This window comes from Rattus norvegicus, chromosome 11 (genome assembly GCF_021556685.1).
Source record: "Rattus norvegicus strain SHRSP/BbbUtx chromosome 11, alternate assembly SHRSP_T2T, whole genome shotgun sequence".
NCBI lineage: Eukaryota > Metazoa > Chordata > Mammalia > Rodentia > Muridae > Rattus > Rattus norvegicus.
In genome coordinates this window covers 82,856,043-82,873,655 of record NC_141544.1, presented here as the reverse complement: position 1 = coordinate 82,873,655, position 17,613 = coordinate 82,856,043, and the positions used below count along the sequence as shown (strand labels likewise).

Genomic DNA, 17,613 nt, shown 5'->3' with positions numbered 1-17,613 from the left:
TGCTTTGAGGAGCTTGAAATTTAAACTAGCTGTGAGGGCTGGCAGTAGTTCAGTCTCTGAGGTAGCTACAGGTGAGAGGCTTTTTTTGTTTGTCTTTTACCTAAGACAGGGTTTCTTCTCTGTCTAGCCCTGGCTGTCCTGGAACTCACTGTAACCCAGGTTGGCCTGGAACTCAAAAAGATTAGGTTGCCTTAGCATCCTGGGATTAAAGTCCTGTGCTACCACCACCAGGTAGACAGGTGAGTTTCTTAAAGGGTCCTCCATAAGATGGGTAACTCTTGGGAGCATCACTGGGCAGGGACACATTCATGAACGCACAGATGAATGCAGGCATAAATGAATGAAAAATTTCATCATTAAACGGCTCATATTAGGAGTTAACCACTTACACCTAAAAGTCCCCTGAAACCCTCAAACGTTTACCAAACTAATCAGTCTCCGTTTTACATCCGGTCCTTAATGAAACTCCTCAAACCTTTTTGGACAAACGAATACTTTAAAAACCAGTCAAAAGTGGAAGACGCAGATTACCCCTTCCCCTCCGAAGTCCCTTCTTTCTCCGCCCCTTAACGTGGGTGACCGGCGCAGCCTGCACAAACTCCTTTTTCCCTGTTGGGGATCCACCCCGGGCGTGCCAGGTACTCTTCCAGCCTTGAAGTTGGCCAGCACGTGTTCAGTGAGGTTAAGGGGTGTCTGGAGCTTGTTTCTTGGATCTGGCGCAGGTGAGGTCACTTCTCTGTTTCAGTCTCCATCATCTCGAGTCCAGCGCGCTAGTTCAGAACTGCAGGCCACCCTGGGTGGGCTAGGGCGACGGGCAGGCTAGCTGTCCCAAAGACACTTCGGACCACCTGTAGAGCGCGTGCCAACTCCTTTGTCCTTAGAGCCACTTCGACTGGAGCGCCTCTCAGCAAGGCGCTTCCCTCTGGATGCTGAAGGGTCCCTCCTTCCACTACTCCAACCCCCTCCCAGCCCTCCTCCCTTTGCCAACCCCTAGGTAGCAGCGCCCGGAGCCCCGGGCTCCGAGCGAGCCGCCTCCTCACTTCTCATTGGCTGAGGGCGTCGGGAAAGCAGTCACGTGGGCGCGCGGCAGGCCAGCTCCAGGGCCGCCATCTTGGCGGAAAGTTTAGGGGGAGAGCGACTGGGGGCGCGGAAGGAGGCGAGGTTCCGGGGGTGGGGCGGCCCGGAGGCGAGCGGGCGAGCGGGGCCGCGAGCGGCGGCGAGAGGGCAGGCGGCGGCGGCCGAGGCGGAGAGAGCGGCGCGGGGGTGCGGCCGCCGAGAGGAGCTCCTCCCCCGTCCCCTCACCCCCTCAGCTGAGCTCGAGTCGGGGCGGGGCGGGGTACGTGGAGCGGGGCCGGGCGGGGAGCTGCTCCGAGTCTGGCCGGAGCGCACCCGGGGCGCCCGCGTTCGCCGCTCGCGGGAACTTTGCGGCGGAGCCGCAGGTGTGGAGGCCGCGGAGGGGTGCATGAGCGGCGCGAGGGCGGCGCACAGAGCGGCGGCTGTCCGGTCCGGCCCCTGCTGGAGTCGCCGCCGGGAGGAGGCGAGCGAGGAGCCAGGCAAGCGAGAGGAGGGGGCCGGAGCGGGCCGGGGGAGCAACCCGGCGCTTGGCTGGGCGCTGCGCGGCTGGACACGGGCCGGCGGGCGGCAGCAGGTGGGGAGCGTGGCAAGCACGCCGCGGCGGCGGCCCGGCTGCTCCTCTTCAGGTGCTCTTTGCGGAGGGGGAAGCTCTGGAGGAACATTCCGAAGCGGGCTTGGGTCCGATCTTAATCTGTAGGGGGCATAGCGACCCCCGAGAACCGGCTTTCTGCCTTGGCTGACACTGCTGGGGGGGTTGAGGCTCCTGCTTTTCACTTGGGAAAACTTTGAAAGGTGGGCAGTTCCTCCAAGGTTGGAGTTTTTCCTAGTTGAGAGTTTGGGACGGGGGTGGGGGGTTTGGGGGGGGGGAACGAATGGATCCACGGTTCAGTTCTTTGCCTTAGTTCAAGTTTTTCTTCCTGTTTTGTGTTTGTAAAGGTGTGTGTGCCTTCTTCCTGCTTCTGGGAAAAAATGCCGGTCCGGAAGCAAGGTGAGAATTTATTTTGGAACTGTTTTGTGGCTGTCACTGGCTGTAACATACATCAGTGTTGTGGTTACTGTTTTTAAAAGGATTGTGTGACTTTGATGAATCAGCAGGCTCTCGCCTTTATTCCTTACGGTATCTAAGCTCCACATCATTTCAGAGGGTGGAAACACCTAGTTCGCTGCACACACCTTCTCCACATCTGTAGTGATTACTGAAGCAATCAATCAGCCCCCTGCCATGTCTTTTTAAAAACTTCGTTGCTTCAGTATTTCACTTTTCATTCATAGCACCACTATTTTGTGAACAACTGAGAGTAGCTAAGAACCGATGTTTAAAAACTTAAAATTTGGTTATAGGACCAAGTTGGAGATAACTTGTTCTTGTCTATTAGGCATTCTAAAACCAAGTTGTTACCAGTTTAATTAGATGGTCTTTAAGTATTGGAGGCTGTCAGTCCACAGCCACTACTTTCTCCTTCCTCTAGTGTGATATAAAGCCTTTAAAGTATTTTCGTCTTAGCAGGGAATGGAATATGGTTGTAGCGCTGACCCCACTTGACTTGGAGGCTCTGGGGAACTCTTTAGATGTCTTGTAGACGTAGCATGTAGCACTTTCTTGTAAGTATGCATGCAGACACAGACCCTAAATATATACATGAAATTTTCACCGTACTTGTCTTTTCAGATACCCAGAGAGCATTGCATCTGTTGGAAGAATATCGGTCGAAACTAAGCCAAACCGAAGACAGACAGCTCAGGAGTTCCATAGAGCGGGTTATTAGCATATTTCAGAGCAACCTCTTTCAGGCTTTAATAGGTGAGAATTAAAACTGTTTTACTTGTGACCACTGTACTAATGCATGGTGCTTCTCTGTCATGTGAAACTTAGAATGACAATGTGCTTGGCTCTCCGGGGACGGCCATTAACTTGGAACATCTCTACTGTGCTTATGTTTTGCAGTAGGCCACTGTTGCTTCTAAAGGTATTTAATTACCAGAAAAAACTTACTGGTATGGTTATTTCTGTGCCCTCTGAGAATACCGTTTCAAGTTTTAGAGTTACCTATTGAAAGATGGACAAGTTGTAGAAATGTTTTAGGAACATCAATGGTTCCTGAACTATTGTTGGTGTTTCTGTAGTTGACTTGTATTTCTCTGGAATCCTTGAAGATATTTGAAGGGTTCTGCTGTGTTGGAGAGCAGTCATCTCTTTGATATACACCTCTGTTAAATTTGACATTCCTATAGTATGAGTTTTAGACCTGGAGAATGATCTCAGAGGTGATGTCTAATAATTATCTTATTCTACAGATAGCATTGTAACAGTCTTATTCTTACCTACCTGTATCTTAAATATGAGATAGTTCGTTGTTTTAAAGAGTTGGACAAGTAGTCCAAAGTCCTGACTAGTTCCTGACACGGTTAGTGATTAAATATCAGAGAGCCCATTCATCCAGTTTAGGCTGGTTAGTAACTGTAGACTGTGGGCGAGTAAGTGAAGAGTGGGCTTTTAAGACTTTTAAAGACAGCAGGTTCTTTTAAAAATGAAATTTCTGTTTTTCTCACCTGACTACTGAACCAGGTGGTTTATTGCCTCCAGGTTCAATAGTAAGATTAAAAAAAATTAAGTAAGGACTGTCTAACACGTTCAAATAAGACCTATGCTTTCTCTCATTATGTCCATTTTCTCAGTAACTTCCCAGCGGATAGGCCTCACACACGTGTGTGCTGATAGATTGATTACTGGTGTGATTTGAACACTGTTGTCAATGTGTGCCTTGTCAGATAACTTATTGCTCTATTGATGCTCTTTAGCCTTGTACAGGCTTGGTAGACCTTATAACTTTTTAGAGTTTAGTGTTACTACAGACTTAAAGACATGCATTAAGGGTGGGGAGAGGGTGAACTGCCAGTGTCACCCACCCATCCTCAGAGATTATCAGCATTTTCACAATGTGAGAGGACACATTTGCACTTGTTTTCCAGGCCATTACCTTTAAGGTCCCAATAGGTCATCACCTTGGTTCCTTGGAGGAAAAACCCAGCCAATGAGGAAGAGAAAAACAATATTTTAGTTATGTAGTTTTCTAGATAACATTAAACCTAGAAATTTTTATTTAATAGAGACACATTAGGGAAAACCCTAGCATGACTTGTATGTCCTCATCTGCATACACATGTGCATATGGACTGCAGTCTGACTGTAAGGGAAAGCTGTAACCTGAGAAAACTAAATAGACTCGACCCTTACCATGTTATGGTTGGACTTGCTCTGCTTTGAGGCCGTTGTTGCATAGTCCTCTGGCCTGTTTTGAATATTTATTCATATGCATAGTTAAATTTTGATAATCTATTTAAGTTTGTACTAGAGAATTTTATCTGTCTTTATAATATTGTTAGTTACGGACTTTGTTATTTGGGCTTACTCGTTGTTTAATATTAAAGTTAAGCGGTATCGGACTTAGTGGAGTAGAAGTCACTGGACGTTAAGCATGTCGGAATAGACAGGGTTGGTTTGGGCATTATTACTAAGTGGACACTGCTGCACTAATGCAGTCATTCTTGGTACGTATTATTATTTTAGCACATGAAGCTGAGGCAGGAGGATCACGAATTCCAGTCCAACATGGCTAAATAGTGGGCATAAGAGGAGTCTGAGCTACATTGACCTTGTCTCAAAATAAAACAGAGCAACACCACAAAATATTTCTCTAGTTTGCTTCTCATTCTGAAACTTTAAGATCTTGTTCTTTACACTTTAAATAGCTTTTCAGTGTGCTATTTAGCTGGTAAACCATCCTGTGTTAAAAACCAGTCCATTCTGTCCATGTTTATACTGAGAAATGGTGGACAGGGTGCTCTTCCTTCAGTGGTAGCATGTGAATGAACATCCAGATTTAAAGGAGACATTTGTCTCAATGACCAGAGCTGACAAAAAGCCATCTGGCAGTTATCGACAGTCGTTTGGAACTCAGTTTTCTTAGGTTTTAGTGAATTACCAGTTTGTAGGGTTTTTTTGTTTTGTTTTTGTTTTTTTGGGGGGTGGAGCAGGGAGGCATGTTATACACTGAGTGTAATTTCATTATTATTATTTGTTGATTTTGAAATAAGTTAGTATTGACTATTTTCATGAGATAAAAGTTTATATGAGTCTGTAGGGTTTGGTGTTATGGAAATGTTAAGTCTTTCCCCCCAGTTGGTATATGCATTGGCTTTTTGATACTTTGGGGTTATTTGAAAGGACAGGCTACATTGTATCTGTTCTGTAATACTGCTTAAAATTTTATTTTTATTATATTGAGAGAGAGAATGTGTATGTATGTGCACTTATGTGTATAAGCACACATGTGATGCTTGTGTTGACTAGAGAACAACTTTTAGGAGTTCATTTTCTCCTCCCATCACGGATGATCTGGGAATTGAACTCAGATCATCAGAGTTGGTGTCAAGTGCTTTTATGTCCTGAACTATCTCACTGGACCCTGTTTTAAAATTTTAAAAAGTGTCTGGATGTGGGCAGTATCTTATAAATGCTATCCCCATTCCCTGCCCCGCTTTCTCTTCTGTGTAGCCGGCAGCTAGGCTCCTGAGTGCTGCAGTTCAGATGTGAGCAATCACATCTGTTTATGTATGCTGTTGTGAATTGGTTGTTTGGTTGTGGGTTTAAAGTCTGTTTGTGTTATTATTATTATTTTATTATTATTATGATTATTATTATTTCTTCTGCTGGCACATGAAATAGTGATGCAGCTTATAATCGACAATATTTACAATTTAATAAGATGTAGAAAATGTTCTGGTACTTGAGTAGTAATATTGAATAATAATTCAAAACTTTGAAAATTCTTGAAAAGCAGTCAAATTTGAGTTTCAGCTAAGTTTTTACTTTCTTTTTTTCTTTTCTTTTCTTTTTCTTTTTCTTTTTTTTTTTTTTAAGACAAGGTCTCACTATGAAACTTTGACTGGCCTGGTACTCCAAAATATAGACCAGGCTGGCCACAAACTCTACCTGTCTCCTAGGTGGGATTAAAGGTATGTGCTAACATGCCTGGCTTCAGCTAAGTGTTTTCTTTAGAATAAATATTTAAAATTACATCAACAAAACACATTATTTGCACATTTGTTTAGAATTTAGTCTGAAACATATCTGGTGATGGTTTTTGTATAAATAGAAAGTAGTATTCTTTTGTCATTCATTCAGAACGTCTATGAAAATGTAACACGTTTTCTATTCCCATATCCAATATTACATTTGAAAGCTTGGGGATAGATAGACTCAACATAATTTGATTGTATCAGAACCCAGATACTCAGATTTTAGGGTGACTGGGATTCAGAGTGACCCTGGGAGTCTGGAGATTTCCTACCAAGTCTACCCCTGTAGCTGTTTCTTAGCACATGGCTTTCTTTGTAGTCAGGATTCTGATTTCAAGATCTGTCTTTAAGTCCGTGGGTAAATGTAGTCATGTGGTTTGCATGTTTCTGTTTTATTGGTATGCTTTTTTATTATCTGCAATAAATAGCAGGCTTTAATTTTATTTAAGGGAAGGCATTAAGAGATTAAACAATGCTGAATAAGCACTCTACCTTTGGGCTACAGTGCCATTTTTTTATTTTTTAATTATTTTTATTTTTAAAATATCTACAGTTTATACCCCCCACCCCACCCCTCAACTTCTCCTGGAGTATCCCAACTTCATGTTTTTTTTTTTTTTTTTTTTGTTTTGTTTTGTTTTTTAATTTCGCTGAGTCTAATTAGTACTGCTTATATGTATGGGCAGCTTGCCATTGGCCACACACATGAAGAGAATGATTCTCCCCTAGCAGCCTTTTCAGCAGGTTGTGGGGTCTTGAACCCCTCAGCCATCCATACTGGGATTCGTACTGCTTGCTCTTGTGCAGGCAGTCTCAGGTGCTAAGGGTTCATGTGCACTGGCCAGTTCAAAGCCAGCGTCTCACATTGCTCACCCTCCTCCTTTCTACCCCATCTCTGCCGAGTTCCTTGAGCCTTGGTGGGAGGACCTGCTTATAGTGATCTCTGAGCGTTCATACTTACCAGAGCACTTGGATCAGGGGACCTCTGCATTAACTACTGCCCACTGTAAAAAGAAACCTCAGGCCAAGGTTAGGAGCTACACAGATCGGGGCCAGGGTAACCATGTGGAGAGGCTATAGTGAACCTTATTTATAAGTTAGATTTTAATGTGTATATTTGAGGTTTACAAAATGATGTCATGAGATATAGGGATCAATAGTAAAGTACGACATAGTGAAGCAGTTAACGTGTCATCTTGCATACGAAGGACATACTTTTCATTCTTCCTTAAGCATTCCACACCAAGGTGAAGCCAGGCAGTGTTTGTATGTGTCCAGCTTATTTTAGTTAGCACAGTGTCTCTAGGTCGTTCATGTTGTGATAGATGAAACTTTTATTAAAGAATGAATTTGTATGTGTGAATGTATATGTGTGTGCACACCCAGTACATCTTTAAAGCTTCTGGAACATTACAAAGATTTAAATTGTTTTCCTGTCTTATGAACTATGAGTATGCTGCCGTGGACATGGGCACATAGATATCTTTACAGGATGGTGATTTTTATCTCCTTTGGTTGTATCTGTTCCCAGGACATCCTGGGGCTCCTGGGTTGTCTGGTAGTTCTATTACTAATTTCTTCACAGATCTTGTTCCCACCAGTAGGGTAGCATGCTTTTCTCTTTATTCTTGTCACTGTTTGCTACTCTTGTGTTTGTGATGGTGGACATCTGTGTAAGTGTGAGCTGTTATCTCACGATAGCTTTAGTGATTTTGACCTTCTTTCTTCCTTCCTCTTCATCATTTTTATGTCTATGGAGGAAAAAAGTATGTTTAGGTTCTCTGTTTCTTTTTTTTTTTTTTTTTTTTTGGAGCTGAGGACCGAACCCAGGGCCTTGCGCTTGCTAGGCAAGCGCTCTACCACTGAGCTAAATTCCCAACCCCCTCTGTTTCTTTTTAATTGAAGCTTTGTTTGTTTTTTCCTAGCAAGGACTTCATATAACCCATGACAACTGTATTGCTGAGGGTCATGTAAAGTGATAATGGCTGCATTTCATTTAGTCCTCGGTCCTATGAGGTATATTTAACACTGAGATGGCCAAACCACTTTACAGATTAGAAGTTTGAGGCACTAAGAAATAACTAGTTTTACCCATGAACCTTCTGATACTAACTTGTGTAGTGTAAAATTGAATTCTAATTTGAATCCAGAACTTCTACTTCTTTAATTACAATATCCTTATCATTATATTACATTAAATGTAATAAGCATAATAGCAAGTTTAAGACATGCTGGCCTGTAGGGTTGGTGGTTTTTAATTTATTTTTAAGGTATTATTTTCAAGGAAAATGTTTATAGTAAATTGATTTTATAATCAGGATTTGAGAGCTTACACTCTGTAGGTAAGATGTTAAAATTGTGTTTTTTCTTACTGTAACAGAAGTTACATTTCAACCTGTTACTAACTTGTATTTTTAAGTGTGTCTGGAAGTTGAACAGGGAAACGTAAGAGATGGATTAGACTGGAATTCACAGAATTTCTCTTGACTTTGCATGTACTGGTTTTGATTCAATTGAGTTGTTTATTTGCTTACCCCAGTTGAGCTGTAAAAGTGTCTGACTATTTCTAAGCTATTTCTTCTCTGTAAGATGACCGTCTTTCCTCCGTGTAGGACGGAGATGGGAACTGGGCATTCCGTCATCGCATCTGTCTAGGGCCCTTCTCTCTTGACTTTATGATATCCGTCTCTCTCTCTCTGTGCTAAGTAAACAGTTTTACTTCTGAGCCATGGCACTTTTAAAACTTTATTTTTAAATTTTCTTTTATAAACAGTGTCTTGCTATGTTGCCCAGGATGGACCCTGAGCTTGCCTTGCAGCCCAGGCAGACCCTGAGCCTGAAGTCTTTCTGTGTCCCAAGAAGCTCCAACATTGACATTTTTTTAATAATGTTATCTCCTTTAAAAAAGATTATTTTTATTTTGTAAGTTAATAGTGTTTTGCCTGCATGTATGCATGTGTACTACATGTTTACAGTGCCCATGGAGACCAGAGGAAGGCATCAGATCCCCTTGAACTAGATTTACAGACACTTGGAGCTGCCATATTGGGTCCTCTGGAAGAGCAGCCAGTGCTCCTAACTGCTGGGCCGTCTCTCCAGCTCCTCTCTTATGCTGTTATATAATGTTTTTCATTTGGGGTTTCTCTGATGTTTGCAATTACATTCAGATTTTGTATTCTTGGGTTAGGATTCTGTATACCCAGAAGTATGCAGCATCATCTTCCCTTCCTTGGTAACATTAATTTTGATCACCTGATTATATGTTGTCTTATTTCTCTTCTTTCTAGTAGCTTTTCCTTTAAAAGCATATGTGAACCGTTTACATATGTTACTCTTGAGTAAAATCATAAATGATTCTTGTTTGAAGTAATTGTTACTGTGCTTGTTGAAAAGTGATAGTTACCTAATAGCAACTTCCTTGTGTTTCCCAGTTAACTCTTGGTATTTTATTATAGTCAGAAGCCCTCTCTGTTCATCTGCTGTGCACTTTGCAGAAGTCTTGTTTCTTTCAGTGGTTTTCATTTTTACCATCCTAATGCTTTTGATGTGTAGATGGTCTCAGGTTTAGCTCAGGGGTGCCCTTCTCAAGCTGACTCTGTGTCTTTATGATGTGTCTCATTTCTTTAGCACTTCAGGTCCACCTTATGAGTAACAGCCATATACCTTTAAAAGGAATATTCATGTTTGCCAAGTGATGTTTGAAGAATGGAGATAACTTATTTTTATGTACTACATCAACACCTACTGAGTTTCCAGTGTGCGAAATATAAATTGGTCGTAATCTTGAAATTATGTTAGGTATTTCTTTGGGCATCCAAGAGGCTTTTACGGTGTGCTCTGATTTAGAAGTGTGCTGAGTGTCTTTTACGGTGTGCTCTGATTTAGAAGTGTGCTGAGTATCTTTACGGTGTGCTCTGAGTATCTCTGATTTAGAAGTATGCTGAGGGTCTCTGATTTAGAAGTATGCTGAGTGTCTTTGGCTCTGTCAGATGAGCTGATAGATGATTTCCTTCTGCAATGGCAGCTTGTATTCCACTGCCGTCCTGCTCTCTAGATGTATTCCCTGTAGCCCTCCAAGATGGAGTCTGTCCTAAGGATAGTACATGTTCTACCTAAAACATTTAACGTTAGACAAGTATAGTTTTTGTAAAATACAAGTAAATGTTATTCTCTGTATTTGTAGAGATACTTTGATTTTTGTAAAGCATCTTAAACAGAACATTAAAGCTGTTTGCTGTGTGAGAACTGATTAAGGTTGGCACGTAAGGACAGGCTGGAGATATCAGGCGCTCAAGTACCTGTACCTCCGTCCTCAGGGGGGGTGGGTTTGCATTCATGGGTACACATTTACATTCTGATGCACACACTCAAACATGCACAGGCACGCACACACAGAAATAACCCAAGTAAATCTTGAAAAGATATAAATTTATTATATAAGGTGAAAAATGTATCTAGTTAATAAACCATGACTATACTTTTTTTTTCCTCTAGTGGCATAACGTTTCAGTTACTTTAGTTGAACACCAGATGAAGTAATTGACTTGTTTAGAACACTCTGCATAGTGAGGCACAGCAGGAAGTGGGTGTGTGTGTGTGCACACACACACATGTGCGGCACACACACACACACACACACACACACACACACACACCAACCACACGCTAAACCACTAAACCTCGGGCTTTGTATGTGCTAGGTAAGCACTCTATCTCTGATGTTATACCCTACACTTAACCCTCACCCTTCAGTTTTCTCATTCTTTCAAAGACATTTTTGATGTTGGGTTTTAAAATATATCTATTGTTACTAATTTTTATTAGTTTTTACGTGTATGGGTGTTTGTCTTCATGTGTATACACCATAAGCATACCTGGTACCCACAGAGTCCACAGAGGGCATCAGAGCCCTTGGCGATGGAATTACAGATGGTTGTTTGGTTTAGCCCTGCGACCCTCCACCCTTAACCAGGGTGTGAACATGGTAGTTTACCAGTGACTATGTTGTTAAGATAGTCACTTCCCTTTCCCAGCACTTCTACGATCATTAGCTCCTTGAGGTGGACCATGAGTCCCTTCCTTTTCTGTGACTGTTTACTGGCTTGCTGTGTATAAGCCCTGTGTGTGCACCGGCAGCTACCTGTTAGGAGTTCACGTGTACCACAGCCATGCCATGCCCATAAGGTAGCATTTCAGAGCCTGCCTTCTTGTGATCAAGCTGTCAACATTCTTCATCCTAAAACTCTTCTGTTTTTATTTACTTATTGCTTTGTGGGAAAGTATACATAGTATAAAATTTAGCATCTTAATTTTTAATTATTTTCAACTCAAGCTGGAATTCCTTTTTTGATCAGTAATTATGTCTCCATTAACAAGCAAACAAACAAAACCCCTCATAGCCAGCACCTCATGCCTGTTTTACAAGGCTCCTCACCTCTACTCCTAGTGAGCATTTCACTTTTTGCCTCTGAATTTGGTGTTTTGGATACTTCATACAGATGGAATGAATATCATATTTGTCCTTTTATGTCTGGCTTATTTCATTTAAAGATATTTTCAAGATTTATCCTTCCATATAAAATATATTAAGGCCTTATTCCCTTTAAAGGATAGATTATATTTCTTCGTACATACATATTGTACTTGATTTATTCACTCAGTCTTGAGGGATAGTGTATCTTCACCTTTCAGCCCTTACACCTTAGTCATCAGTAGTATACATGTCTGTCAGTCTGGTTCAGTCTTTTTTTTTTTTTTTGTATGTATATGAGGGAGCGGGATTGCTGGACCACAGGGTAATCCTGGGTTTTAGTATTTTTAGAAGCGACCCTTCCATTTTCAGTAGCAGTTTCTACCATTTACATGTTTGTTCATGAGTAGTGAAGAAGGGGTCTACTTTCTTCATATCCTGTTAATACTTGCTTTTTATTTTTTGTTTTGTTTATAATAGACACTCTAAGTGGTTTTAACTCAGCTCATTTTGTATTAATCCTGATACAACTAAAACAGGATTGGTATTTTATTCTTCAGCTGTAGGAGTTTAAATAGAACAAATTAGGAAGAGCTGTTTGAGGGGCTAGGGCAGTGGCTCAGCGGTTGAGAGAAGTAGCCACTCTTTAGAGGACCCAGGCTCAATCTCCACCACCCACAACAGATGAGAACTCCAGACCCAGGAGGTCTGACCTCTCTTCTTGCCTCCAAGGGCACTGCATGCTTATGCACAGACACTTGCAGGCAAATGCACCACACACAGAATTTTAAAGAAAAGACAGTCTTACTAACTAGTTAGTATATATTAAATATTCCACATGTTACTTCTATTACAGATATTCCTTAGTATGTTCTGGAAGGCAGTTCATATTTCCCTACCTTTTTGCATTGCTGCTTATATCTGCCTACCCCACCCTACATCACTAGTGATTCATCGGTAATTCACTAGTAATTCACTAGTGACTCACTGGTAATTCAGACTCGAGCTCTGCAGTTGGTTCTCTCCTCAGTTCTTTTGTACAAAATTCAGAGTAGTCTGTAAGTCATTTCTTCTCCTACTTGTGAGCTGGCTTTCTAAGAACATGAGGTGTCCAGTTTGGGTGTTGTTTAATGGTTTGCTTTAGGGTGTTTTTTGACTTTTATTTGCTGCTGTATTTCCTGTGAACTAGAATTAGTTCTGAAGACTTGATGGAGGTTGAAGCTAAGTAATTTTGGTGAGGATGCCTGATGGGAGAGACAGTGATTTTGAGTCTTGGCTTCATGATGGCTGTGTCAGCTTTGTGCAGTGATTTCGGGTCCATAACATTCTCTCATATCCAGTTTTCTTAGGTAATATTCTTTAAAAAACAGACAGTGTCTTCATTTTATGTGTAAGAATTTTTTATCAGCATCTGCGTATTTGCCCGAGGTCTGAAGAAGCCAGAAGGAGGGCAGTGGATGCTGGACCCCTGCGACTGAGCTTGAGGGTGGTCACAGGGCACCACGTGGGTACTGGGAACCAAACCCCAGTCCTCTGCAAGAGCCAGCCTAGCCATTGAGCCAGCTCTCCACCAGTGATAACTTTTTTTTTTTTTTTTTTTTTTGGTTCTATTTTTCGGAGCTGGGGACCGAACCCAGGGCCTTGCGCTTCCTAGGCAAGCGCTCTACCACTGAGCTAAATCCCCAACCCCCACCAGTGATAACTTTAACAGCTCCTCAGATGGGTGGATTTCATCGTCAGTGTATAAACATTAGTTTTTAATTAGTACTTTACTTGTTTTTTGTTTTTTGTTTTTTTTTAAGTTCTGCTGGTTAAAACTGCAAACAGAACTACTTTGTCCCTACTGTCTTGTGAATGTGGGGTTTCAAAAATATTTTATTACATTTCACTTATTATAATTGTGTATGGGTATGCAAGTGCCACAGTTTGAATGTGGAAACCTTAGGACAACTTGTAGGAGTCAGTTCTTTCCACTATGTGCGTCCTAGGGATTGGCCTCAGGTTTGGTGACAAGCACCGTTACCTGCTGAGCTCTCTCCTTGGCTCAATGAAGTACGGTTTTAAGGAGCATAAATGATACTTTTAAAATAGTAAGAAACAAGAAATAAAAGTTACTCGAAATGCTATTTATAGTTATTCGTGATTTATTCAGGATAATGCCCATATTGGCTGTTAAACAGTTCCCTCTCCCTAACAAATTCTAAATTATGCCGGTAGGGGCCTCCCAGTGTGAAGTCTAATCATGGGGTAATTGTCACTCAGTGTTACTGAGCTGTGTGACTAGCCACTGCTAATGCTGTTAGTACAGTAAAGTCCTGAACTCCAGCTGGGGGCAAAGTAATTTTATCTTTTAAATTATGCTGTGCTAGTCTGAATAAATGGTTTCTTTCATACTTTTTATCAACTTTTAAGTGATTGTTTCTCATTTCCTCTTAGATTTGCAGACTACAGAGTTGGAAATGTTCTAGTTCTTTGGTTTTAAAAATGTGTTTCACTTTGGTTAGGACAGTTAAAACTATATGAGGATTTAATTCTCAGTCTGAATAGAGATAACAAAGATGTAAAATATCGATAATGATTCATTTGAACAATTTATAATAATGATATTAACCACTATTTATTAAGAGTATATTAGGGGTTGGGGATTTAGCTCAGTGGTAGAGCGCTTGCCTAGGAAGCACAAGGCCCTGGGTTCGGTCCCCAGTTCTGAAAAAAAGAACCAAAAGAAGAGTATATTATATGCTGGCATGCTAGGTATTTTATTATGCTCAGTTCTTACACAGTTCACAATAAACATTATCAGAGAGTAATTTTTTGTAGTTAATTGATAAGAGGATTTTGACACAGCACTTTTTAAAAAATATTTGTTTGAAAATTTTACACATTTACACATTTATAGTGTATTTTGATCATATTTACCCTATGATTTCCCATTTAGTTCCCCTAGACTCTTCTCTCATATCTACTTTCCACCTTCATTTCAAGTACAGTTTTTAATGACCTTCTGAGTCTAATTAGGGCTACCCTTAAGTGCATGGGCATGGGCCATCTACTGGAGGGAACATGGGTAACCTACCAATCTAAGAAAAATGCCACTGTCCCTTCCACCATTTAACCCCTCCCCAGTCCATGGCACCTTAACTGTTTAGATATTTTTGAACATGTGCATTGTGTGTAGGCTTATGTGGAGGTGCCTTCAGAGACCACGAGAGGGCATTGGGTACCCTGGGGCTGAAGTTTCAGGCAGTGGTGCCCTCCCTTGCATGGATGCCGGGAACCCAACTGAAGTCCTTTGTAAGAGCACTGGGCAGTCTTAACTGAGCCATCTCTCAAAATAAGCAACTTTTGAAGTATAAAGTTTCTAAGACTTTATATGGTTCCTTGTAGGTTGTGATGCAGTTGTGGCATAATGAAGTGAGGAAAAACCTGTTAAAGTTAAAAGTACGCTGTTGAACCGTAGTTGGTGGCACACGCCTTTGATTCCAGCACTTGACAGGTATAGGCTGGCGCTTCTCTGTGAGTTTGAAACTAGCCTGGATTACACAGTGTTACAGGGCAGCCAGGGCTGTTACACAGAGAAACCCTGTCTTGAGGGGAAAAGAAGTGTGTGGTAGAACTGGACTTATTTTCCTAATAGTCAAAAGTGGCCTTCAAATTATGCTGTTTTAACATTGCATAGTTTTTCATGCTTTTGAAATTGTTTTCTTCATCTCTAGACATTCAAGAATTTTATGAAGTGACCTTACTTGATAATCCAAAATGTGTGGATCATTCAAAGCAGTGTGAACCGGTCCAACCCGGGAATCCTTGGGAGAGTGGCAGCCTTTCAAGTGCTGCTGTGACTTCAGAGAGCCTGCCCGGCGGCCTTAGCCCTCCAGTAGAGGTGAGAGAGTTCCCATAAAGTGACCACCTTCCTTTTTAAGATGGGTCTTACTTTGAAAATAATAATGAGGTAGAGGATAGAATTGAAATATTTTTAAAAAGTCAAGAATCTTGGTTCTGTCTTGAAATTTTTAACCTGTTGGAGGTCTGAAATACTTGTTTTAGGATATTGGTGTCTTGATAGTAGACCTAAAAAGCTCCATTTGTATAATTATTAACATGGCCACTGTAGTTTGAAAGATGACTTTGCTTGGTGTTCTTGACTAAAGAAAGACTATAATTGTGGCTCTGAGACCTTACTTACGTTAAGAATTCTCTGTTGATTGACTTGAAGAACCGGTTGCATTAGAACTCATTGACGACTAGCAGTCCTTCCAGCCAGCATTAGCTTTTACAGTTTTCTAGTTAAAACTGCTAACTTCTTTGAGTTTTAACGCTGTTTGGTAATGGGTGGTGTCTTTTTCGGCTGTGCTATATTGTTGCTAGTAGAGTTGGAGATGGTGTGTCATTTTGTAGTGAGGGTTTTGCCTGAGAAGCATTAGTCATTTAAAAGTGGTTGTCTCTGAATTTGATTCTAGCCCCTCTGTTAGCACTAGACTGTGCCTGGAAAATTGAATCAGCTTCTGTTTGATGAGTAATAGGAGAGAAGGGGGGAGCTGTGTAGCACATGGGAATGAAGAGTCCCAAGTTTTCACTTTCTTTTTTATTTAATATGTTGTTTCATAACTAGCATTTTAGAGTGGTATGATTGAGCACATATAATCCCTCTCCTACATTTTAAAGCTGAAAAATAAAAAAGAAAGAAATCTAAAAGAAAATGATTGACCCAGCTTAAGGCTAGCTAGTTTTCACAAGTCTATCTTTGGATATCAAAACTTTTAACATTGAATTTATAGTTCTCTTAGTAACCCTGATAGAATCTTATACAATTCTCTGTGTATGTATTCTTATTTCTTTTTTTCTCTCTCTTTTTAAAAATTACTTTTTTCTTGGATACTTTGTTTTACCATCCTCTTTAGTTGATACATTGTTTGCTATAATGAGAGTTCATCCTGTGGTCTATTTCAAAAGCAGTTTAAAAATGTCTGTAGTTACTGTTACTGCTTCCAAACTAAGTTGTCTGGCATGTGCCAGGCTCTGAATCAACCCTTACCCCCAGAAGTGGAGAGGACCGGAGGGCTCGCTTGTCACAAGTGGTCCTTATAAAAGAAGCCTTATGGCAAAGTTTAGGTCTGCCCTCTACCTGTGAGAGTGAAGCAAGATGTCCCTTACCAGAGCTCATGCCTAGACTCTAGGCTTCCTAGACTCTAGAATGTGAGGCATATACTTCTCTTTTATATAAATTATTCTCATGATAAACCTAGACAGAGCTTTCTAGATTAATTATTTTATATGTATGTGCATTTGCCTTTATGTTTGTATGTGAGCCACATACATGCCTAGTTTAGTGTCTGAGCTGGTCAGATGAGAACATACAGTTCCCTGGGGGTTGAGATACAGACAGTAATAAGTCATCTTGTGGTTGCTGGGAATTGAACCCAGGTCCTCTGCAAGAGCAGTAAGTGCTCTTAATTACTGAGCCAATTCTCCAAACCCTAGTTACAGTTTGCCTATTTATTGTCTTAGACATAGATTAAAAGGTTTGTGTTTTGTTTTTGTTTTTTTTTTTTCTTCTTCTTTTTTTTCTTTTTTTCGGAGCTGGGGACCGAACCCAGGGCCTTGCGCTTGCTAGGCAAGCACTTTACCACTGAGCTAAATCCCCAACCCCAAAAGGTTTGTGTTTTGAAAAAAAAAAGTCTCAAAGGTTAAAGAGCATTGAGTTCATGTTTCCTACTATTTTTTCTATTGTATGCTAATGAATCATTGTGTGTATCACACACATGCCTTGTGCCTGAGGAGGTCAGAAAGGTTTGGAACTGGAGTTACGGGTAGTTGTGAGTCACCATGTTGGTGCTGGGAACTGAGCTCCAGTCCTGTAAGAACAGTAAACACTCCTAATCACAAAGCCATCTCACCAGCCCCCCTTTATAGATTACTTTAAAATAGTGGATTCAGTACAATCAGTGGGAATGACTACTCATTAAGTTAAAAAAATGAACTTTTATCTC

The 17,613-nt window shown here is 41.2% G+C and overlaps 1 protein-coding gene across 36 annotated transcripts in view; it reads left to right on the top strand.

The window, feature by feature from the left end:
* Positions 1–611: 611 nt before the first annotated feature.
* Positions 612–17,613, top strand: part of Dlg1 (discs large MAGUK scaffold protein 1) — a 191,584-nt gene continuing 174,582 nt past the window's right edge. For 24 of the 36 annotated variants that reach the window (XR_015632604.1, XR_015632601.1, XR_015632602.1 and 21 more), the window contains exons 1-4: positions 1,371–1,553; positions 2,011–2,062; positions 2,744–2,875; positions 15,340–15,506. Coding sequence is in view for 27 of the 36 variants with exons in the window: in XM_087575509.1 (XP_087431635.1) it covers positions 2,044–2,062; positions 2,744–2,875; positions 15,340–15,506 (318 nt within the window). In the remaining 9 variants the exon portion in view is untranslated. 36 annotated transcript variants of the gene reach the window in all.